This window comes from Lacerta agilis, chromosome 17 (genome assembly GCF_009819535.1).
Source record: "Lacerta agilis isolate rLacAgi1 chromosome 17, rLacAgi1.pri, whole genome shotgun sequence".
Classification (NCBI taxonomy): Eukaryota; Metazoa; Chordata; class Lepidosauria; order Squamata; family Lacertidae; genus Lacerta; species Lacerta agilis.
The window spans coordinates 3,549,838-3,567,219 of NC_046328.1; the positions used below are offsets into that span (position 1 = coordinate 3,549,838).

At 42.8% G+C, this 17,382-nt stretch overlaps 1 protein-coding gene across 11 annotated transcripts in view; it reads left to right on the forward strand.

The window, feature by feature from the left end:
- The window catches only part of PITPNM2 (phosphatidylinositol transfer protein membrane associated 2), a 181,442-nt gene that overhangs the window by 155,638 nt on the left and 8,422 nt on the right, over positions 1-17,382 (forward strand). For 7 of the 11 annotated variants that reach the window (XM_033136271.1, XM_033136275.1, XM_033136276.1 and 4 more), the window contains 5 exons: positions 6,883-7,047; positions 8,115-8,324; positions 12,321-12,469; positions 14,123-14,239; positions 15,801-15,917. In XM_033136271.1, coding sequence (XP_032992162.1) covers positions 6,883-7,047; positions 8,115-8,324; positions 12,321-12,469; positions 14,123-14,239; positions 15,801-15,917 — 758 coding nt within the window. The remainder of the gene's footprint in view (positions 1-6,882; positions 7,048-8,114; positions 8,325-12,320; positions 12,470-14,122; positions 14,240-15,800; positions 15,918-17,382) is intronic. The other 4 variants (XM_033136279.1, XM_033136280.1, XM_033136281.1 and 1 more) reach the window with 2 other exon arrangements.

Below are 17,382 nucleotides of genomic sequence, written 5' to 3' on the forward strand. Positions count from 1 at the left end.
ATTAGTACCATTTTATCTGCTGTTTCTACTGACTGCTTTTGTTTTTATAGAGTTTATATGGTTTTAAAATCTTTATTGACTTCTAAAACAGCATGGAACTCGTTTATTTGTGTTCTGAAGGGCACTATATCAATTTAGAAACAAACACTGAAAGATTATGCATGCTGTGATGTCATTGCACTTTTCGGTGCCTGTTAAAAACATTCCTGTTTAGGCAAGCCTATCCAGATGCTTAGAAAGTTGAGGTAATCTTAATTTGTTTTAGTATTTTAATTTTTGTATGTTTTAAAGTAAGGTTGTAAACTTCTCTTGATTTTGCTGTTTTATCTTTCGTAAACAACTTTGAGGGGGGGTTGCAGCCAAGGGGTGTATAAATTTTATGAAAATTAAAAAATAAAAACATATATATATATAATGGCAGCTGGCAAACGGGGGGAGCCACTGCAGAATGGGCCCAAGATTGAGAATGTGTGAGATGGAGATGGAGAATGCAGCAGTCTGGTTCTTCTCTTAAGCTAAGACTCAGGAACATAGGAAGCTGCTCTGTACTAGGTCAGACCATCTAGCTCAGATTTGTCCACATTGACTGGAAGCAGTTTGCCAGGATTTCAGGCAGGGATCATTCCCAGGCCTACCTGGAGATACTAGGGATTGAACTGGGACCCTCTGCAGCCAAAACAGATGATTCTACCCCTAAGCTACACAGCCCCCCCCCCTCAAGACACAGTCTCCCATGCCCTTTTCACCCTAGCTCTACGAACACTGTTTGTATTTAAGAGCATAAGGCAAAGCTGCTGAATCAAGCCAATGCCCATCTATTCCAGCATCCTGTTCTCACAGTGGCCAACCAGGTGCTTGTGGGAAGCCTGCAAGCCAGACAGCAGCACTCTGCCCACCTGTGGTTACCAGCAGCTGGTATTGGCTCTATCAGATTCACAGAGTGCCATCTAGTGGTAGGAGGGGGAACAATTTCTTATGGGTTTGGAATTTTTATGTCTACATCTTCCCGCTATGGATTTGTGGGCCAGGTCATATACCATTAGCTGCAAGAGTTTGGTTTCTTACCTGTGTTAACTTACTAGCTTGGGGTCAGAAGCTTTGATGTACCCAAGTGGACTGTCCTGGAAAAGAGATGCAGGCAGGAATGAGGAAGATCACCCAATACTGGGGACAAACGGCTGGAGAAACATGACCTAAAAAGCAGGACTGTCAGGAGCCATGCTATTTCTCTGGAGCTATAAAATCGATTCCATGCCCTCACCTCAGACACCTGTGATGTCTCCACACAAATGTGCAAAGTATGGGAAACAAGCAAGAAGAACTTGGATTTCTTAATACAGGATGACAAATATGACCTAATAGGCATTACTGAAAGCTTGTGGGATGTGACTTGTGACTGTAATGTAGAAATTAAGAGGTGAAACCTGCTCAAAAGAAAGGAGGAGTAGCAGCAGTGCTTTTTTCTGGGGGGACGCAGGGGTATGCATACCCCTAAACATTTTGTGAATCTTTGTACTTTTGTCCATTTACTGTATTTATTTCCCCCGATATGAACTATAAAATGCTGATTTTCTTGAGTCAAAATGAGAGTATCCCTGAACATTTTTTAAGGGAAAAAAAGCACTGAGTAGCAGCATTATATGCAAAGGATGTATACAGAGATCCATGACCTGGGGCATGGAAGGAAGAATATATGGGTAAAATATGTAGGAGAGGGAAACAACAGTGACTTTACTGTGGGTGTCTGCTACACACCTTCAAGCCAGGCTGAGGACTCGGATTATGCCTTCCTAGAGCAGATTACCAAACAGTCAAAAAGGAGGGATATAGGAGGCCTCAACTATCCCGATATCTGGTGGAAGCAACAAGGGGATCATCTCATCTTGGACCTGGTCCTCACCAACAGGGAGGAACTGATTGATGAAGTGGATGTACTGGGAACTTTGGGAGGAAGTGATCATGTCCTCTTGGGTTTCATTATACAGAGGCAAGGGAAAGCTGAGTGTAGTCAGGCATGCACTCTGGACTTTAAGAAGGCTGATTTCAAAAAGCTTGAGGAACTATTGTGTGAAGTCCCACGGTCAGAAATACTCAAAGTGAAGGGAGTCCAAGATGGATAGGAGTTTCTTAACAGTGAAATACTGAAGGCACAAAGGCAGTCAATTCCAACAAGAAAGAAAAGTGGAAGGCACCTAAAGAAACCGGTGTGGCTACATAAGGAGCTTACAGATGAGCTGAGATGTAAGAAGGCGATGTGCAAGAAATGGAAGAAAGGAGAAATCATGAAGGAAGAGTATACACAAGTAGCCAGCAGCTGCAAGGTGGGCCAAAGCTCAGAATGAAAGAGGAAGAACAAGCAAGTAGGTGGAGAAATTGAGAAGATGGAGAAGACAGAGGAGGGTGACAGAGAAGGCGGAACTGCTGAACATCTACTGAAAGGGAAAGCAGTGCCTATCCTAGTGATAAAAGAATAAATGTTGCAAAGAGAGAGTGGCAGCCCAGTATAGGAAAAGAGGTGGTAATAGAACACTTGGCTGGTTTAAATGAATTGAAATCTCCAGGGCCTGGTGTAATCTCAGAGCTTCTGTCTATAATTCTTGAGAACTTTTGGAGAACAAGTGAGGTCCTTGGGGTAGAGGCAAATGTTGTCCCTATCTTAAAAAGGCAGCCGGGGGCGGGGGGCGGGGAGAAGACCCAGGTAACTATCAGCTAGGAAGCTTGCCATCAAGGGCCCTGGAACAGATAGTCTGTTTGTAAGCACTTAGTAAAGGATGCTGTTATTACTAAGAACCAACATGGGTTTCTTAAAAAAAAAACATCTCTCTCTTGCTCTCTCTCTTTTGGATTGGGTTACAGATTTGGTGGATCAGAAGAATGCTGTGAACATAGTGTATCTTGATTTTAGTAAGACTTCTGACAGTGTCCCCCAGGATATTCTTGTGGAGAAGCTGGTAAAATCTGGACTGCACAAGATAACTGCTAGGTGGATTTGTAGCTGCTTGACTGACAGAACCCAAAGAGTGCTCACCAATGGGTCCTCATCATCCTGGAAAAAAGTGGCAAGTGGGGTGCCACAGGGTTCTGTCCTGGGCCCATTGTTGTTTAACATCTTTATAACAACTTGGATGAAGGTATTGAGGGAATGTTCATCAAATTTTCAGATGACACCAAACCGGGAGGGGTAGCCAATGCCATTGAAGACACAATGAGGATTCACACATGCATTCATAAAACACTGCAAAAAATGGGCATTGTTGGTGCTGTGCATTTGATTGCATCTGTATTGTTTATCTGTAGCGTTCTACCGATGCTCACGTGTGGTCCTCTGCACTGTTAGAATCTCACATGGGAAAATATATTGATGTAGTTGTATATTTAATGATGTAAAGGTTGCCCCTTTTGAGCATTGGTAACACAGAGGGGGTAAAAAAGTCACAGATGAACTGAAAGACCTGAAAACTGTGACTAACATGCATGGTATAGTACAAAATTCAGAAATAAATGGGGAAATGGATTGGTTCTGCTTCGGGAGAATGGGCCCCTAGTAGTTTAAAAAAAATTTTTTTTTTTTTAATAAGATTTTATTATTTTTCCATGAAACAAACAAAACAACATTAAACCTACATATATAAACACCATAAAAACATAATAGACAAGCAATAACCAAAAAAATACAATAAAACCATATAACAAAACAAACTTATACAAACCTTACTAAATCCTTATCTCTGTTTCTAAACTTGTTTTAACTTCTTAGGGGGACTTCCCCTGGTCCCTCCTCTGTCTTCAAAAACCTATATACTTTTAAGGTAGCTTCATTTCTTTTATCATTAACTTAAACTCAACATTCTAATATTTCTTAAAATTATCTAGACAAAAATATTCCTTAACTTATATTCTACATCTTATCATCTTCTTATACAAATAGGTCTATCCAATCAAATATTATCTTCTTTAACATTTATAACTCTACTTAGACTTCAAAAGCCGATTCTTTTATATATTTCTGCACAAACATTCAGACATTCATTTTAGCATGATTAACTAAATAGTCTTTAAATTTCTTCCAATCTTGTGACACCTTCTCCTCCCTCTGGTCTCGGACTCTGGCGGTGAGGTCTGCAAGCTCCATGTACTCCATCAATTTCATCTGCCATTCTTCAATAGTCGGTATCTCTTCGCCCTTCCAAGTTCTTGCCAATAGAATTCTAGCAGCTGTTGTGGCATACATAAAAAACACTCTGTCCTGACTGGGTATCTCCTCATTGGTCATGCTCAAGAGAAAAGCCTCTGGTTTCTTACAAAAGGTAATTTTCATTACCTTCTTAAGCTCATTATAAATCTTATCCCAGAAGGCCTTTACCCCTGAACACGACCACCACATGTGATAAAAAGTACCTTTTGACGATTTACATTTCCAACACACATCCGACATTTTAGAATTCATTCTAGCTAGCTTAACTGGTGTCAGATACCATCTATATATCATTTTCATTACATTTTCTCTTAAACTATTACAAGCTGTGAAATTAATATCTTTCCTCCACAATCTCTCCCAGTCATCCATCATAATATTATGACCAACATCTTTTGCCCAATCTATCATTGTTGATTTAACCAGCTCATCTTTAGTATGCCACTCTAGCAACAAATTATACATCTTGGAAAGGTTTTTTGAGTTCGATTCAATCAGTTCTGTTTCCAGTTTTGATTTCTCCACCTGAAAACCAACTTTTTTATCTAGTTTAAAAGTTTCATGTACTTGATGATATTGCAACCAATCAGGGACTTGACTTTTGACTTGATCATAGCTTTTCAGCTTAAATGAGTCCCCTTCTTGTTGCAATATGTCCATATATCTCAACCATCTAGCAGACATATTTGGTCTCTTGTAGGCCTTAGCCTCCACTGGCGATATCCATCTAGGTGTCTTTCTCTCCAATAAGTCTTTATACCTAATCCAAACCTGATACAAAGATTTCCTAATTATATGACTCTTAAAAGTTCTGTGAATTTTAACTTTGTCATACCAAAGGTATGCATGCCAACCAAACATGTTATCATGTCCCTCCAAGTCCAACACATCTACATTCTCTAATTTAAACCAATCTTTTAGCCAGCAAAAGGCAGCTGCTTCAAAATAAAGTTTTAAATCCGGCAGTTTAAAAATTTTAAATCAAGGGAGAAATTTGCATAGGATTGATTTTGAAAACATCCCTGTTTGCAACCCCATTCTGTGAGATGGTTCAGTTGCAGACAGGTGAAAGCTTTTTGCAGGCACACAGAATGAGTCCTACACTTTGGAACTCTCTGCCTATTGACATCTGGCAGGTACCTTCACTATATTCTTTTCAGAGCCTGTCCAGACATGTAGGAGTTACATATATTTCATTTCGTTTTAGCTAACAATGGTTTTAATAATCTTTTAAATAATTTTGCACACCAATTTTTAAATATATTTATTGATAATTTCAAAGTTCCTTTTACATTTTCCTAAACTGCGCGGGTGGCACTGTGGGTAGCACAGAGCCTAGGACTTGCCGATCAGAAGGATGGCGGTTCTAATCCTCTTGACAGGGTGAGCTCCCGTTGCTTGGTCCCTGCTCCTGCCAACCTAGCAGTTTGAAAGCACGTCAAAGTGCAAGTAGGTAGTGCAAATAGGTACAAAGTGCAAATAGGTACTGCTCTGGCGGGAAGGTAAACGGCGTTTCCGTGTGCTGCTCTGGTTCGCCAGAAGTGGCTTAGTCATGCTGTACTTAGTCAAGCTGTATGTCGGCTCCCTCGGCCAATAAAGCGAGATGAGCGCTGCAACCGCAGAGTCATCTGTGACTGGACCTAATGGTCAGGGGTCCCTTTACCATTAAACTGCTTAGAGGTCTTCCTACAACCAAGCACTATATAAATTGTGTTAGATAAATAAAATAAAATTGAAAGTCATTTCTGATTTTGTAATTGGCTTTTAACTGATTTTATCTCTGGATAATTTCTCAAGTCTTGTATTTTAATTAAGCAGTATATAGTCTAAATAAATAAATATTTCCCAGCCAATACCACACCACTCTATTCTTCATACTTTCTGCATGGAAGGAATCCTTTATACAATGGCTGAGCAACTCAGCTGCATTGCAAAGGTTTCTAGGATATATTATGGGGCAGAGGTAGCCCACATGGTACCCTCCAGATGCTTCTGGGTTTCAGCTCCTGTCCTGCCAGATCACTGGCTTTGCTGGCTGCTGGAGCTGCTGGTAATTGTAGCCCAACAACATCAAGAGGACTTCTCATTGGCTATCCCTATTCTAGAGTGTAGTCTCAATTCACATGATCTTGGGAGTGCCATGTATGAACTTTGAATGCATCCTAGTTATAATTTGCACCCAAAACTCAAATGCAGCTGATCAGTAATGATGGGCAAAATGTATTTCACGGGACATTTGTCTGCCATTAATGATGTTTGAATGGAAGAATCCCTGGGGGGCTTCTGAAAGACCCTCTGCCCTGATTTCCCAGAAACACAGTTTGTATATACATTGGTCTGTGCAAGCGGTGTATATTGGTGTGAGCCCATCCAATAGGCAACTCAGGTTCTCTCAGTCACATATTTCTGTTTTCTTCCAAGGCAAATATTTTGCTGCTGGACCTTTTTTATGCTTATTTGTGCTGGTGTTGGTTTAATTTTCCAATCTGGGTGCTGTTGAAATGCTAATTCCATCTAACCAGCTTTGAAAGATTTGATTTGACATCAGTTGCGGTGGTTTTCTGCCTTTTCTTTGTGTGTTTTGCATGTTTTGCTTGATTTTATTTGATTTTTGCACCCTGTTCATCTCACCATGCTCTATGTCCGTTTGGTCTAATATTTTTGATTTCCCTGTTTCGTCTCTGTAGCGGATGTTGTTCAGTCTCATGGTGGCGTCTTCATGGAAAGTGCATCCCCTTCGGCTCCCATTTCAGCCCCCCAATTCAGGGGCTTCCGGAGAGCCAGCGAGGCCAGCATTGCAAGCCAGGTCTCGGGAATGGCAGACAGTTACACTGCTTCCAACATAGCCAACAGTAAGTGTTCCTTCCCCCTGGAAATGTCATCCTTTCCCACTAGCTCCCCCACACCAGGTCTCTGAGCAGCTTGGAGGATTGACCAATGTCCTGTCCTGCTTCATTCTTGTCATTGAGATTCTGGGGTCTCCAGACTGCAGGCCTAAAAGAACAAGCATTCTCATCTGAAAAGAAAGAGGGTCTGAGCTGCAATCTGGTTTTACTTCAATGCTCCTTCTCTTCTTTTAATACTTATTTATTCAAAGTGCATCATCTGATTGAAATCTTCACACCATCCCTGTAAGGTAAGTCGGTGTTGTTCTCCTCCATATTGCAAATGGAGAGATTGGGGCTGAGCTAGAGAGTCTTGCCTAAGGTCACGTCATCCGGACACAGGCAAGAGTCAAACCAGGGGCTTGCTGATTCATAGCTCAGGTTTCTCTAGCCATTATTTCTACACCAGCTCTTTGCATCTCAGGGATCAGAAGTTGGAGCTGTACCACATCCGAAATACACACACACACACACACACACACACACACAGGTACACACGTAATACTTTCTAAGGTTGTCACCTCATTAAAGACACCTTAGTTGATAATACTATGGGTTTGAATTAATTAGTTGCAGTGTTAAATATTTCTTATGGTTATGACTAAAACACTTTTACTTTTTTAGGAAAAGAAAAAAGTCTGTCCATAAACTTCTCCATCCTACCTACAAGCAGCATTTGAGGCAACGGTGGGGGTTGGGGGGGGGCAGTTAGGGAAGGAAATGACATAGGAAGTTGCCTGGGTGCTTAGATCATTGGTGTGGATGATGGTGCCAGGAAGAACCACAGGTTGCTGGGAGCAGAGCTAGAGGTTCCACTGCCCCCTTCCACATACTTTGCCCCTTGATGTGCATCGTGTCTGTGGGGGAGGGGATTATAGCTGTTGCTTAAACAGCCAGTGCTTTTCCTTCATAGCCCCATCACACTATCAAAGGACAAAAATTAAGTTGGATTCTTTGCATGACTTGTGTTTTAACAGGTGTGTGTTTTGTTTTTGTTTTGTCTTTCCCCCTATTGTTTTAAATGTTCCTTTTAGAAAACAAACACCATCTCACCCATTCCAGGGGGTTTAGCCTTCTAGCCCTGCTTGCCCTCCCACACAAGGCCCCCACCCAACCCTCACCCAAAAGGCATAGGGCACCTAAACATGAAATTTCCCAGAACCCCTTAGGAAGAAGGGTTGGGAGCTCCTCCCATTGGGAAGTGGATGCCATACGACAGATCCCGGACCTGGACATCGACAAAGGTATTCTGGAGAGAGACAAGGGGAGCAAGATGCATCACGGACTAACCTCCTCTGTCGCTCTCTCCAGAGCCAAATGGGTCTGCTTTTCATGGGACTCCTTCACCATCTTGGCATAGTTTAAACAACACTTGCTTCCACTCTGCTTTGATGACTAACTTTCTTGCCTCTAACAGCCACCTGCCTCTGTAGTGCACACTCTGATTAATTTTAAAATCCTTCACAGCACTTGCAGTCCTGTTGCTGCTGTTTCTTAGGAGGAAGCAGCTATTCTTGACTGTCCTGTTTGGAGGATCCCAAAATCACAGCTGCAGGCCATAAATGCTTTGAACTGCAAATAGAAAGCTGGAACACCTCCACTTATGAGATGGCTTTGGCTTGGGAGTAGAAATAATTGCAAGTTTGTTTTGTTAACTACTCCTCTCTCATGTCAGAATCTGGGGGGAAAGAAGTCTTTTTTGGCAGGATTTTCCAGAAGTTTTGGTTTTCCTGCTGGTCTGGTACAACACAATCTGTTCTATGATGGACATCTGTGGTAAGGCAAATAAATAAATTTGAGAAATCCAGCAGGGCAATTGAAGCAGAATGGCAATTTATGACCTCCATGCAACTAAATGGCAGTTCTCCTAACAGGACAATGTTTGGTTTCCTCCTCTTGCCTTTGCACTGAAATTCTATAGCAAGGAGTCTAGAGAGGATCTGCTGTGGGAATTGGTGAGGCGAGGGGCATCCTTTCTCAACAATACACTTCCTGCCTTTTCTTTTGACACTCAGCAGCTTTTGAGAGGCTGTTGTTGATTTAGAAATGTGTATGTGTATGGGAATTTGTGTTTTAAAAATTAGACACCCAGAAATGGTGAGTTTGCAAGTGCTAAGGTGCCTCAACGGTGGTCTCTTGACACATAGCTATAATGATGAGACAGGTAAGTGACAGACTGAAGTACAACTTCTGCTTTTGTTCCTAAAGAACTTTGGTGCCCAGTTTAATATGTGATTTGAACCCAACTCCCTCTGTTCCAGAGGCCATGACAGGCTTTCTGTGCTGGCTGAGGCTGATGGGAAGTTGTAGGCCAAAACATCTGAAGGGCACCAATTTGGGGGAAGCATAAAATGTTCTGAAACTTCTAAGAATCACCAATTAATTTCTCCTCTCTTACTGTGGGACTGGGACATGGCCATGCTACAAATCTATAGTAGTTTCATACTTGTTTAACTGCCACAGCTTCCCACAAAGAATCCTAGGAATCGCACTTGTGCTGACAAGACTGAGAATGCTGTGCTACAAGTGAGATCTGCAACCAAATGCTGCAGCATGGAGTGCTCCTGTTCAAAGTGCCAGCCAGCAGCCTCCTCTTCTAGGATACGCTGTTCTCCTCCCCCGCAACCTGACTTTCTCCTTTCTTTACAGTTCTCCACTCCATAGGCAGCACTGGCTATGTTCATCCTCACTGGGATGCTGGAAGTAGGGGCTCACCTCAAGAGTTTCCTCTTCTGCAAACATCAGGGTTCTCCTGAAAATGTGGATACCTTTCTCTTGTATGTGAGTGATGCCAGTTTGATTACATAAAGATCAGCACTTCCCTCTGAATGTGGCTGACAGGAGGATTTATTGAACCTAACACCAGCACTACCCTGCCCTTCACAGCAGTTTGAGTTTCCAGGGTTTATTGGGGGAGAGGCATGTTTTTTTGAAGCAAATGCGTAGTGAAGAATACCAGTGAATAATCCTCTTGAGGTATCCTCAAAGGGACACCGCAGTCCCCATCCCCTGCTTCAGGGTTTTTTGGAAGACGCCATGACAGTTTACCTGATATGAAACCTGATATGAATCCTGATATGAATCCACCCTGTGGAACGCCCTCCCATCAGAGGTCAGAGAAATAAACAACTACCTGTCATTTAGAAAATACTTGAAGGCAGCCCTGTTTAGGGAAGTTTTTAATTTGTGACTTTGTATTGTATTTTGGTATTTGTTGGAGGCCGCCCAGAGTGGCTGGGGAGACCCGGCCAGATGGGCGGGGTATAAATAATAAATTATTATTATTATTATTATTATTATTATTATTATTATTATTATCCTGAGAAGTGGAGTTTGTTATGGTTGCCGAGAGTTGTCAGGAGAGCTTCAAGAAAAATGCAGAGAGCAAAATCAGTATATGGCGTTTATTGGCCTGACTAAGGCCTTTGACACTGCCCTGGCCTGTGGACTGTCCTTCTGAAAATTGGCTGTCCAGCAGGGGCGGAGGAAGGTGGGGGCGATAGGAGCGCACTGCCCCCATTGGCGCGATCCCGGGGGGGTTCCATCGCGGCTCCCCCCCGTCCATGCTGGGCGCCATGCCCCCACAGGCTGTAAGCCACACCCCCAGAACATGTGCCACGCCCCTTTGAGCGGTGCACCACGTCCCTTTGGGTGGCGCGTCATGCCCCCGGGACACGTGCCAGCCCCGCCACCACCTGCTCCCCACCCCCAGTGCCGGAGAATGAAGCTCCGCCACTGCTACCCAAATAAATTTTTGAACATCCTTTGGCTCCTCCATGATAACATGACGGCAACAATCACAGATAACAATAGCTCTCAAAGTGAACCATTCACAGTGAGATCAGGTGTTAAACAGGGATGCGTTATTGCCCCAACTCTATTTATTATCTTCATCGCCATGATCCTACACATTGTTGAAGGGAAACTCCCCAGAAAGTAGAAATCATATATCAAACAGATGGAAAGCTCTTTAATCTGAGTGGCTAAAAGCAAAGAGTAAGGTTACCATAACTTCCGTCCTAGAGGTTCAGTGTGCTGATGACAACATAGTGTGTGCACACTCAGAGGATGACCTCCAAACCATCCTAAGTATCTTTACAGGAGCTTATGAAAAGCTTGGTCTATTGCTCAATTTCCAAAAAACCAAAGTGCTGCACCAACAAGCACAAAACAACCCCTCTGCAGCGCCACAAATCCAACTTAATGGTGTAATGTTGGAACGTGTCCTACCTGGACTGTTACCTTTCCACAAGGGCCAGCATTGGTGCCGAAGTCCAGCATCGCCTGAGCTCTGCGAGTGCAGCTTTCTCCCGATTGAAGCGCAGAGTGTTTGAGGACCAGGACATGCACAGGGAAACCAAAATGCTCATTTACAAAGCTGTTGTACTACCAATATTACTGTATCCTTGTGACTGTCCTTGGGAAAACAGGTGAACTAATGCCAGTGTACTGCAAAAAGCAAAGATCATTAGTGGCGAAGCAATGATTCTTCAGCATCAACTTCGTTGGACTTGTCATGTTGTTCCGATGCCTGAGTACCGTCTTCCAAAGCAACTATCTATTCCCATCTCAAGAATGGAAATCAAAATACTGGTGGATAACAAAATAGGTTTAAAGACGCTCTCAAGGCAAACCTAAAATAATGTAACATAAGCACTGATAAATGGGAAACACTGGCCTGCAAATGCTGCAGTTGGAGAACAGCCTTTACCAAAGGTGTCGTGGACTTTGAAGAAGCTTGAATTCAGGGCAAAAAGGAGAAATGTGCTAAGAGGAAGGCACGTTTGGCAAACCCTCACTGTGATCAACTCCTGCTCGGAAACCTATGTCCCCACTGTGGAAGGGTGTGTGGATCCAGAATTGTCCTCCACAGTCACAGACTCACTGTTCATGGAAGACAATCTTCTCAGCTACGAGTGATCGCCAAAGAAGAAGACGACTCCCTTCACAGAGCTACAATTCCCAGGATTCACTGGGAAGAGGGATGAATTATTAAAACAAATTACACTTCCCAGGATTCTTTAGGGGAAGCAAAGACTGTGTAAAGCAGTGTGGCACTGCTTTAATTGTATAGTGCAGATGGGGCCAAAGTTGTTACACCCAGAAAAGAGAGATGTCTGACATTTTAGTTGGGAAAGCAATGGGCCTGAAATGTAGACTTGAATTATTTTTTACTTTTGTTTTCCATTAAAGGAATAATCCAAATGTTGGGGTTTTGTCTCCTTTTGTTTTGTTCCCAGTTGCTGCCAAATGGTGGGGAACGAAAAGAATAGACTATGCTCTCTATTGCCCCGATGCCCTCACCGCCTTCCCTACGGTGGCCTTACCACACCTCTTCCATGCAAGCTACTGGGAGTCAACAGATGTGGTTTCTTTCCTCCTCAGGCAGGTCAGTCCTATTTGGTCCGCAAATCTCCAGCATACACAGGGACTGTGCTCACACTCCCATTTACTGTGCACTCAGTGTTTCCAGTCCCGGTCTTTAATCCATGTTCACACGACATTATCCAAAACACTATTCTTTGATGTGCTGTTTCTCAAGCCTGCTTCGCACCAGTTTGGAGTCCTTAAGTTCCTAGTCCATCTCTAGCCAAGGTGTGAAACCTTTCCATAGGGTAAATGCATGCCCTCCCTGTCAACATCCTCTGGGTGAGTTTTGCAAGTTTTTCAGCAAATCAGGAGAAAGCTGAGTATGAGTGGTTCCTATAGGCTAGCACTTGTGACGTCACCAACATGCCTTCCTCTATCCCTAAAGCAGTTGTCAAACCGTTTTTTTTTAATGTTCATAAACTTCTATACATTTTTAACAGAAGGATAGGCATAAAAGTATACATACTTTGTTTTAAAATACTTTTTTGAGTATATTCACTCCCTAAAACACGTAGAGAGACATTAAGATTCAGAGACCTGATCCAGCATTCGATTTGCAAGAAGCATTACGAATGGAAGGCAGTTTTGGAAGCTGCTGCGAATGATCATAATTGAGGGCATCAGCCACCTCTGCTAAATACAACAGGAAGAGCCAAACAGACTTTCTCCAGCAGATGAGGTCACCACCACCAGCAGCTTCCAAGAGTGGCCATTTCTGTGGAGCTGATAGGTAGTGCCTGCGTCAGGCAAAAACTATGATTGTGTTGGTGTTTATGGTGTAGAACAGAGTGACAGTTGTGACAGCTGAAAGTAATCAGGATTGGACACTGGGTGAGTCTAAAAAATAATTGGTCTTTCAACTGACCAAATGCCACCAGATATGCTAAAATGTAATGTTAATTACATCAGCACAGTGACATCAAAGACACTTCAAAGTGTTGCTTGTTGCCATTAATAATTCATTTAGCACTTACAATACGCAAATGGAAACTCCAGCCGCAATTGAAAGTGTTCTCCTGACCACTTCAACTCTGCCCATCTCTTAGTTGTTTTAAATACCATCTGTTCAAACTCACCCCCTTGGCTCTGTTTTAATTAATCTAGAATAACTACCAGTTCTTTAAAAATAAAAATGGCAGAGGGAAAATGTAGGAGTACAAAAAACCAAACCTTTCTTTTTAAATAAGTGCAGAACTCCAGCTAGTGCCACTCAGTTGTGCAACATGTACAAAGCACCTGGCCCCCAATAATGGAACAAAGGACATTCAGAAACAGATATGGGTGAAAACAAGCTGCAAACTTATGCAAAACCAGGCTACAACAAGTATGCAGGGTTGGCTAGGCATAGGGCAAGGACTGGATATTGGAGAGCCCATCTGATGGCCATGCCCCCACCCTGTCTGCTGGGGTCACCTCCTGGGAGCTGCCAGCCAAACATCTGAGCTCTAGCTGGCAACCTGGGCTGAATGGTAAAAAGCCAATCCCCTCACAATTCAGGGCCAAGTCTTCCCACACCACCCCATGGCCCCTTGGCGTTAACGGATCTGTCCAGTGACCAGCTGCTCCAATGCCTTCTGCTGCCACCAGAGCTAGGCATCTTCCACTTGGCAAACAGTGTGTAGTAGATTCTTGCACTTTGTGGAAATCCCTGATCAGGCTCTGCTTTCCTCAGGTGATGAGGCACGAGAACGCCAGCATCCTGGAGCTGGATGGGAAGGAGGTCTCTGTCTTTACTCCTTCTAAGCCCAGGGAGAAATGGCTTCGCAAGAGGACCCACGTGAAGCTAAGGGTAAGGACCGTCTTTTGTTGTTTTTTAAAAAAATTATTTTATTCTATATTGAAAGCAATATAACTGGCTTCATTGAGGAACACCTTCCCCCTTTAAGTCATTGTTCCGTGGCTTTCTAGCAAATTGCATCTAGCATTGATTGTGTCACCATGAAAAAAGGCAGTTGCTTGTGAAACTTGTTACTGAGCATGAAACAATTTTATTTGTTTTATTTGTAAGTGGTTCCTCTTCCTCCACTTTTTAATCCTCAGTCTCAACAACCCTGTTAGGCTGAGAGTTAGGAACTGACGCAAGGACACCCAGTGAGGTTCATGACTTGAGCTGGCGCTTGAACCTGGATCTCCCCAGTCCTCGTCGGAGACCCCTACATACATCTTGCTGACTCTTAATTTGAACTGTAGCACCACAGGAGTCTCTCTAGTTTAACCATCAACCATATGCTTGTACCTCAGTGATAGAGCACACACTTTGCATCCAAAAGATTCCTGATTCAATTCTGCATCTCCAGGTACAGCTGAGGAGGACTCCTGTCTGAAACCCTCAAGAGCACCTCCTAGTCCGGGGTGGCCAACTCCCAAGAGACTGCAATCTACTCACAAGAGATTTTTAAAAAGCTGACAGTGATCTACCCCCTTTTTGGGCGTTCAGGTCAAAGTTGTTGAGTTTTTTTCAGGGAGGAGGTAAAATGTGGAGTTTTGGGGGGGACCTACAGTTGTTCAGCTTCTTTGGGGGGAGCCAGTGATCTACCACAGACGTCCAGTGATCTACCGGTAAATCATGATCTACCTGTTGGACATGCCAGTCCTAGTCCATATAAACAGTACTAGATAGATGGGCCAATGGGCCAACTCTGTAAAATGCATAAGAAGTCCTATGTGATATGTGGAAATGAGGTCTCCTTGGCTGCCACTTAACAATTTCAGTTGCCATTCATGCGCTCCCAAGCCACTCACTCACGCATGGGCAGGATTTGAAATAGGGACATTGGCACCATCCTGCTCTTCCCATCTGTGTTTCTTCTTCTCTTCTCCCGTTTGACGGGTGATTGATTTGCAGCCTGTCTTGCTTCTCAAAGCATTCCACATATATTTCCAATAACTGATTGGTGTCCAATTTTAACATTTTACGTGCTTTTTATTATATGGCTTTATGTGTGCTTGTTGTAAACCGCTTTAATTTTTTTAAATGAAATATGTAAATACATAAACATTTTACAAATAAATATTTGTCATTGTTGTTATTTTAAATGTTTATGCCCTGCCTTCTAGCACAGTGTCTTCCTTAACTATTTGTTCTCTGCACCATGCACATTGGTGGGTCTACATAAGTAAGTAAGTAAGTAAATAAGTAAATAAATGATTGTGATGCTGTGGTAAAGACACAGCACCCTCAGGCTGGTAGGTGATGGACCTAACTTGCAGAAAGGACAGGCTTTGAATCATAGTATTGTAGAGTTGGCAGGGACCCTGAGGGTAATCTAGTCCAGACCCCTGCAAGTCATTGTTTTGGCGCCTTACCTCCAGAGCAGGAAAAAACAAGCTTGTTTTTCTTTTCTTTATAGAACGTCACAGCCAATCACCGAATAAATGATGCTATTGCCAATGAGGATGGACCCCAGATGTTAGCTGGAAGGTTTATGTATGGCCCATTGGACATGGTCACACTCACAGGAGAAAAGGTATTGTTTGTTACAGATCTGATCGGATCCCTTTAAAACAAATAAAAAAAAATGTTCCATTTATGTTTCTACAATAACTTTTTGGTCAGAGTATAAATCTTAAAACGCCCAACTTGCAGTTAGATTTAATGTCTGGATCAACTGAAACTGAAATGTTGTTGTTGTTCAGTCGTTCAGTCGTGTCCGACTCTTCGTGACCCCATGGACCAGAGCACGCCAGGCACGCCTATCCTTCACTGCCTCTCGCAGTTTGGCCAAACTCATGTTAGTAAACTGAAACTGAAATGTGCTTGGTGCTAAATGGCTGTTTAAAGCTGGTCAGCTATTCAACATAATCAGAACCAGAAGCCTGATCATCACTCACACACACACACACGATAGAAGACCTGAATCCAAGAGGTCCATTGTCAAATGAGGTCATGCTGGCTGGGACTGGTGGGAATTGTAATCTAAGACATCCACAAGGCACCAAGTTACTATATAGTGCTGCTGTATAATACTCTCTTTATCAATTAAATGGGTCTGCTTCTGTCGGCTCGGAAACTTGATTTGTGACTTCATGTAAGGGCACTTTTGCAAGCGATACAGAGAAGGTGCGTTTGCCTCTGATGTGGGCATGGCAAATATTGCTGCTGTCATCCTTTTTTCTTCTCTGTAGTTCCCACGTTTACTCAGGCCAGGATCCAATATTCATATTATCTTTTTATTAGGAGACATTGTTTAGGAATGTCAAATGTGCAGTGGTTCCAAACAATCACCCTCCCCCCCTCCGACAACTTTAAAATGGTTGAGGCTCTTGGCAGACCACCTCATTGTTTTTCTGTCTCTTATAGCAATTGCAGTGCGCTGTGCTAGATGCTGTTTGATTTTTAATCGTATCTGTATTGCTTCTTTTATTGCTTATATTGTATTTTCTTGCATTACAGTTCAAATTCCATAAATTCAAATTGTATGTGTTCTTCACCAACCACCTGAGAACCACTAATGGTCCACGGACCGCAGTTTGAGAAACCCTGTCTTTGTTGTAGGATAAAATGAGCACCTTTTCTGCATTGTACTTGGCAGGAATGGTGGCATGTATATATTTATTTGTTATAATTGGCATCCTGTTTTTTTACCAAAGGCGCACACTCAGCTTTGCTTCATGGTGTTTGAAATTAGTCCTGAAGCTAATATTGGTAGGGGTCATAAGAGTGCTAGAGGCGGAGGAGGAGAGGGTAACACCCTCCGTGTTCATGGTGCTCTGCAAAGTAACCTAAGCATTGGATAAATGTCAAATGTCCCCAAGGAGTTCATAGTCTTCATTTCAGAAATGGAAGAGACATAGCTTAAACCAAGGTATACAATTGATCCACCCCCCTCGTTATAACTGCCCTGAGATTTACGGGTATAGGGCGGTATAGGGTGGTATATAAATATAATAAATTAATAATAAATTAATAAATTTAACAAATTATTATTTTCA